The sequence below is a fragment of the Sphaeroforma arctica genome (genome assembly GCF_001186125.1).
Source record: "Sphaeroforma arctica JP610 unplaced genomic scaffold supercont1.227, whole genome shotgun sequence".
In the NCBI taxonomy this organism is placed as follows: domain Eukaryota; class Ichthyosporea; order Ichthyophonida; genus Sphaeroforma; species Sphaeroforma arctica.
In genome coordinates, this window is record NW_014040331.1 from 52,295 (window position 1) to 59,662 (window position 7,368).

At 40.1% G+C, this 7,368-nt stretch overlaps 1 protein-coding gene across 1 annotated transcript in view; it reads right to left on the reverse strand.

Annotated features, from left to right (window-relative positions):
- The window catches only part of SARC_04178 (hypothetical protein), a gene marked incomplete at both ends in the record, with an annotated part of 15,843 nt that extends 8,905 nt beyond the window's left edge, over nucleotides 1–6,938 (reverse strand). Inside the window, 9 exons of the mRNA XM_014302000.1 lie at nucleotides 759–840; nucleotides 1,818–1,951; nucleotides 2,450–2,499; nucleotides 2,940–3,066; nucleotides 3,266–3,353; nucleotides 3,677–3,742; nucleotides 5,523–5,618; nucleotides 6,716–6,835; nucleotides 6,891–6,938. Of these exons, the coding sequence (XP_014157475.1) occupies nucleotides 759–840; nucleotides 1,818–1,951; nucleotides 2,450–2,499; nucleotides 2,940–3,066; nucleotides 3,266–3,353; nucleotides 3,677–3,742; nucleotides 5,523–5,618; nucleotides 6,716–6,835; nucleotides 6,891–6,938 (811 nt within the window). The remainder of the gene's footprint in view (nucleotides 1–758; nucleotides 841–1,817; nucleotides 1,952–2,449; nucleotides 2,500–2,939; nucleotides 3,067–3,265; nucleotides 3,354–3,676; nucleotides 3,743–5,522; nucleotides 5,619–6,715; nucleotides 6,836–6,890) is intronic.
- Nucleotides 6,939–7,368: the final 430 nt, after the last annotated feature.

Genomic DNA, 7,368 nt, shown 5'->3' on the forward strand with positions numbered 1-7,368 from the left:
GGTAGTAGTACTACATAATACAACACACACACACACACTACATATATATATATATATATATATATATATATATATATATATATATATATATATACATAACAAACAGACAATCACTTATGCAAACATACAAGTACATCATATATACTTACACCAGTGACATAGCAAACATAAAACCACTGATGCAAACATACAAGTACATCATATATACTTACACCAACCAGTGACATAGCAAAGATACAAGTACATCATATATACTTACACCAACCAGTAACATAGCAAACATACAACCGCTGATGCATACATACAAGTACATCATATATACTTACACCAACCAGTGACATAGCAAAGATACAAGTACATCATATATACTTACACCGACCAGTGACATAGCAAAGATACAAGTACATCATATATACTTACACCAACCAGTGACGTAGCAAACATACAACCGCTGATGCAAAGATACAAGTACATCATATATACTTGCACCAACCAGTGACATAGCAAAGATACAACCGCTGATGCAAACATACAAGTACATCATATATACTTACACCAACCAGTGACATAGCAAACATACAAGTACATCATATATACTTACACCAACCAGTGACATAGCAAACATACAAGTACATCATATATACTTACACCAACCAGTGACATAGCAAACATACAAGTACATCATATATACATACACTAACCAGTGACATAGCAAACATACAATCGCTGATGCAAATACTGAAAAACTGTTGAATTACCATCTCGCCTTTTGTCCCAGTCTTCAACCGAGAACTTCTCCAACCGTGTAATGGTGCCTTCCAGCATGTCTGAAGTCACAGCCTATAGTGGGGACATTCAAAATGGCATAGGAATGGATTATAAACGAGTAGCCCTGTTTGTCTGTAGGTGTGTGTGAGTATGTGAAATCGTATATGGATGGACCATTAATGAGTGGCCCTGTTTGTCTGTAGCTGTGTATGAGTATGCGAAATAGTATATGATGGACTTTTAATGGGTAGCCTTGTTTGTCTGGACATGTATGTAAGTAAGTGGATGTATTGAAATGGACTATAAACGAGTGTTCTTTACCTCCACAGATGTGTGCGAGGACGTGCAGAAACAAAAGAACGGACTATAGGCGAGTAGGCCCGTTTCTTGGTGTGCGTTTAGATCCGTAGTATTATTCTTTCACACCACTCTATACACACCTCTGTACTGACCTGTCGACAAGAGTGTCTACACACAGTGGTGATTCACAGGTACACTTGTACACTCACATACACACCTCTGCACTGAGCCAGCGCACACCGCCGTCGCGGATATGGCGAACCCGAAATCAACGATAGACATATATCTGCCGATTAGGGGCATTACATAAACAAGTGCTGGAATATAACCAAACACTCAAGCCCTAAACCCTGTACATACATCCACCCCCCCCCCCCCCACACAGCAAATGGTAACTCGCACGCACAACGGCACCAATAACTATGAACACACATGGCATCCCAGACTCGCCCACAGGCGGTGTGGCTGGTCCTAGGGCTACGGCCAGCCTCGCCTCGGGTAGTGAAGGAAGTACCACCGCCACTACGCCAACGCATACGTTCACGACTAGAGATACCTACAACGTCGGAAACAGACACCTCTCTCTCTCTCACACACACATCATCATCACCATCCCAGGGGATGCACACCACAGAGTACACCACCCATACCCAACGCACACACACACACACACACACACACACACATATATATATGTATATATCATCACCATCCCAGGGAATGCACACCACAGAGTACACCACCCATACCCAACGCAAGGGCTCGCAGCTGGAGAAGTCCGAGAACTCGTGCTCGTCGATGAGGGTGTATTTGGACTTGGTGGTCTTGTTTTTCGACGGTTCCCTTTTAGGTGTGGGTACGGCCGCCATTGGCCTGGTGGCGACTGTGATGAGCGTTATTTCGTCACGTGAGAAAATAGTGAAGAGATTGGGTTGACGCGTGATTTTTTCTGTGTTTGCTACGATGCTCACATGTCGTGGATTAAAATGCAGTGTGTAGATAGATGATCTCCACAGTCCCGCAACCTATTGCCAAGAGACTATTGTCGCGGGACTATTGTCGTGGGACTATCAAGAGACTATTGACAAGAGACTTTTGTCAAGAGACTATTGTCCAACGAATATCGTCAAGAGACTTCTATCGAGAAACGATTGCCAAGAGACTATTGTCAAGAGACTTGTATAGAAACACTACGAGCTCAATCTTCAGAGGGCTGTATGATAGAACAACTATTGAAGCTGATACGAACCTGAATTGGCTATTCCATATACATACATATGCACCTACCATGCCATATGCACTTCAGCAATAGCAGGATAGTAGGTAAAGCTGTTAGCAATTAAAAACAGACGCCACACGTGTCGTTTATGTTGGTACCTACCTGGCTGGGAATTACTCGGAGGTGTTGGGAACGTCTCGGGCGGAGGAGCTCTGTACAAAGACAGGGCACAGACTAACTACATTGAGTATTGGCCTGAGACCAAAAACATGTACAAGGTGCATGTATGTGAACGGATAATTGTTTGGGTGCAAGACAAGTACAGATGCCCTGGATACAGGACTTGTAGCAAACCATGGCTTATAGCATGAGACAGCGTCGATGCGCCGTACTCGACTGGCACATCTGTATCTAGGTGGTCTCTATCTAAGGTACACGCTTGCTGTGTGTAGCCTGTTCAGTCAAGACTATTGGGAGACACTAGCAGGGGAGTGAGCCGATCGGTCCAGACTGTTAAGCGCAGCGTAGAGTGCAAGTACTCGACCTAGCTCACATACTAAGCATAACATTATCCATCCAGCTTCGTCAGCTAGAACATAACTTAGTTTTTCCCGCGTGCAAATAAAAACGCACGCAATTTTTTTTCACATACGAACACTTGTCGACGTTGTTAAGCGCAGCCCAGACGGTATCTAAGGAGTGGCCGGGTTGTCTGCGGCGCTCAATACCACTTCGGAACTTCGGTCGGTTGTTGTGATCCAATAGCTCGTACATACACGCTGTGTACATTTAGTCAAAGTTAAGATGGTAGGTGTGTAGTGTGTCATTAGTGGATGTTCGATTGTATGTTGTATATGTCCTGTGTGGATTGAGTATATATATATACATATATATCATATATATATTTATATACGCAAGAATATACACCTAGTACATTCACATACATATGTATGTGTGCAAGACTGTATGCGTGCGTACCTAGTGTGCTGGTAGCTTCCTCGCGCACATCTGGTTTGGCGGCGCTCAACAGCTTGAACACGTGGTTGATTAATACACTATCGATGAGCTGCGATAAGAAACATAGAAATAAACGTTAATATAAAGGCGAGTCTCTCAATGTTTCGGTTGTATTGGATATGAACGCCTTAAAAAATACTGGACAAATTAAACAGAAAAGAAAAGAAAAATGCTACAAACCAGAAAGACCAATCTTTTATAACGCCAATCTGTCTGAACAGAAGACGTACACGATCTGCAATGAGCACAAATGCAAAGCCACAGACAGCAAACCTGACGAGACACAGGTCCTACAGAGGAATGTACAGAACCGTATATAGAAAAACAACACAACAACATACGCTCCCTTGCACAAGTCATGTGCCGCTATACCTGAGCTTTGTATACTTTCAGCAGCTCTTTTGTGATGACCAGCGCTTGCTGATTAATTGTCCACGCCTGGAAGTGCATGTGATAATCACGTCAGTATGTATGTACGAGTGCATACGTAGAATTATATATATATATATATATATATTTATATATATATTTATATATATACATATACATATATATATATATACAAATACAAATACATACATATCTATAGATATATACATACATATATATATATATATAAATGCTGGTATATATACCCAGAATCTGCTTTGCAGAGTAACTGCGAGCAGGCTTGGTGTGCTTGGCGGGGTTGATAGTTGTCATGGCCCTATCGAAGTGTAACGGGTCGCAGGTCAACAGGTCAAAGTCAGGTAGCAGGTGCGGGGCTCAAGGCAAAAGAAGCAGATTGGCGCGATGTCTTTGTCACGTACACGCGTCCTTCTTGAGCACGAGACATCGTGAACACCCGAGACCCAGAACTATACACAATGAAGATAAACCTCAAGAACCATCCACAATGAAGATAAACCAAAAGAGCCACGCGTCCATGTAATGACCTAGAAAACTATTAAGGTGCATGATGTACAGGTTGGTGGTTTGGCTCACGCCGATGGCGAGGCCTGGGCGAAAGCGTGCGTATTGGCGGCAATCTCAAGTTATATATATATAGCATATAATATAGCAATATAATAATATAAAACTAACACATTATAACAAAAAACCAATATAAAATCAAAATACTATATTAATATGATATATATATATATATATATATATATATATATGTATATATATATATATATATATATAGCATATAATATAGCAATATAATAATATAACACTAACACTATATAACAAAAAAACAATATAATATCAAAATACTATATTAATATGATATATATATATATATGTATATATATATATATATATATATATATAGCATATAATATAGTAATATAATAATATAACACTAAAACAAAATGACAAACAATATATCAAGATACTATATTAATATGATATATATATATATATATATATATATATATACATACATATATACATATATATATATGTATGTATGCATATAAATTTTTACAAGGTCATGCGCTTGTGACCAGATGCGTGCCGGTGCGTGACATCTAAGCTCAAGGTTACGCAGCCAATCAGAACAGAGCCACTGGTCATGCGCATGGTATTTTCTCGTGCGTAAACAATGTTCAGTTAAAACATTCCGCGGAGAGCGGTTCTGTCGCGCAAACGCACACACACGGACAGATATCGTGGATGCGGGGATGAAATATCTGATGGCACTGAGAAGAAAGCACAAAAAAGAAAACAGACCAAACATAGGGCAAGAAATGGGCCTATGGATTGTCCTGATTACAATCGATATCTGTAAATCCGAGTGGCAACAGCTGTCGAAAACAACTATATAACAGCTGTCAAAAACACCTCCTATATAACAGCTGTCAAAAACACCTACTATATAGCAGCTGTTAAAAACACCTCCTATATAACAGCTGTTAAAAACACCTCCTATATAACAGCTGTTAAAAGCACCTCCTATATAACAGCTGTCAAAAACACCTACTATATAGCAGCTGTTAAAAACACCTCCTATATAACAGCTGTTAAAAACACCTCCTATATAACAGCTGTTAAAAGCACCTCCTATATAACAGCTGTCAAAAACACCTCCCATATAACAGCTGTTAAAAACTCCTATATAATATTAAAAACACCTTCTATATAACCCCGTAAGCCACTGCTACAACGGCCTCATTCGACCAAGTGGCCGTGTTCACGTGCAATAACAACGACTGTACAAAACATGCCCAACCTTGTGCGCGAAAGCAGGCTGCAGTCTCTCGGTAACGGTCTTGGGGGTTGTAATGATCGCCAACTGCAGGAAGACTGCCAACACCCCGTCTCTGACCTGAAAGTTTGTTTATGCGACATTTAGGGAATATGCGACATTTAAAGAATATACGACATTCAGAGAATATCCGTCAGAAACATGCGAATATGTATATAAATATATTGCGACAATCCCAGTCAACCAACCAAAAGAGGACTAGCCGAAATCAGCGCATTTGCGACAATCGCGCGAAAGGCTATGAAGCTTTGTAGAACACCAATGCAAGACACTAGTGCAGACGCGTGATCCGAGAAAACGTTAACGGGGCAGAACACACGCTTCGAATTAGCACATGAGGTATTGGGTTTCCAGGTACTTCCCGTCTAACGCGTACGCATAGCTGACAAACACAAGTTGATTCGGACCCATGGCTATGTTCTCCTACCGTACGTATTTGTTTCATTAAGTTTATGACTACAGAGTCTTGGAGTTCATTGTTTGGCACATGCGACTGTCGTCTACCTAAGCCCCTGTGTCCCTGTCACACAGTTATTCACTTGCACTTCCCTTGCAGTCACATGTGTCTATGCGCAGACCACGCACGAGGCACCAGTGTCCCAATACTACCGCACACACCAAGAGTGTATGTTCATGTGTTGCTCTCGTTAAGTCTAAACGATAAGTTTATTTTAACACACGTCGGGTGCGTGCACTTGCCAACCACAGGCCATATTGATGGTACGCGTTTCATAACTTTCACCCATAGCGTTGGCGAGTGACATGCAGCTGGTATATACACACATACATATATACACACATACATATGTATACATAGAATATATACACACATGCATATATAAAATATATACACACATGCATATATACAATATATACATAAATACATATATCCACATAGAATATATACACACATACATATGTACACATGCAAATATTACACACATACACATATACACAGAATATACACACACATGCATTATACAATATACACACACATACATATATACACATGGAATATATACACGCATGCATATACAGTAAAGGAGGAAGTCAAATGAAATACACAGGCACAAGCAGAATGCAACCAAAGATCCAGTATCCACTTGCATATATGCACATACACATAAACATACACATACACATACACTCAAACATACCTCCTGTTTCTTGTCCGTAAGGCAATCAATGATAGCGTACATGCGTGCCGTGTGGCGTGCAACCATCGGCGACATCTCTTGGCACAGTAGCAGTAGGGCTTCCAGCCCACTGATACGCAACTGTGATGGGAACGCAAATGCACCGCAGTATAAGAAATATGTACCGAACTTTTACGTTGGAAGGGGCCGCCACCGCGATGTGGTGCAATTGGTTATAGTTCATACTATCTATGAATGATATAGTTGATTATACTTGATACTATCCGTGAATAATATGGTTAATTATACTTAATACTATCCATGAACGATATGGTTAAATATACATAACAATATCCAACAAAGGTGCATGCATACTTACACAAAAAATGGACTATGCCCACGAGTGCGTGCGTGAGCTATTGTCAAAATAAGCCAGTACGTATGCAGCTCAGGATCGCGCTCGTACGCATTTCCGGAACACATGTGACACATACACAATTAAATCCTCAATGCCAAGCATGCTAGTGAATATCATCACATAATTGTTACAGATATGTAATAGGAGATGCATACTATATATATATATATATATATATTTATATGCATATATACATATACATATACATATACATATGTATACATATGCATATACATATATACATACATATATATAT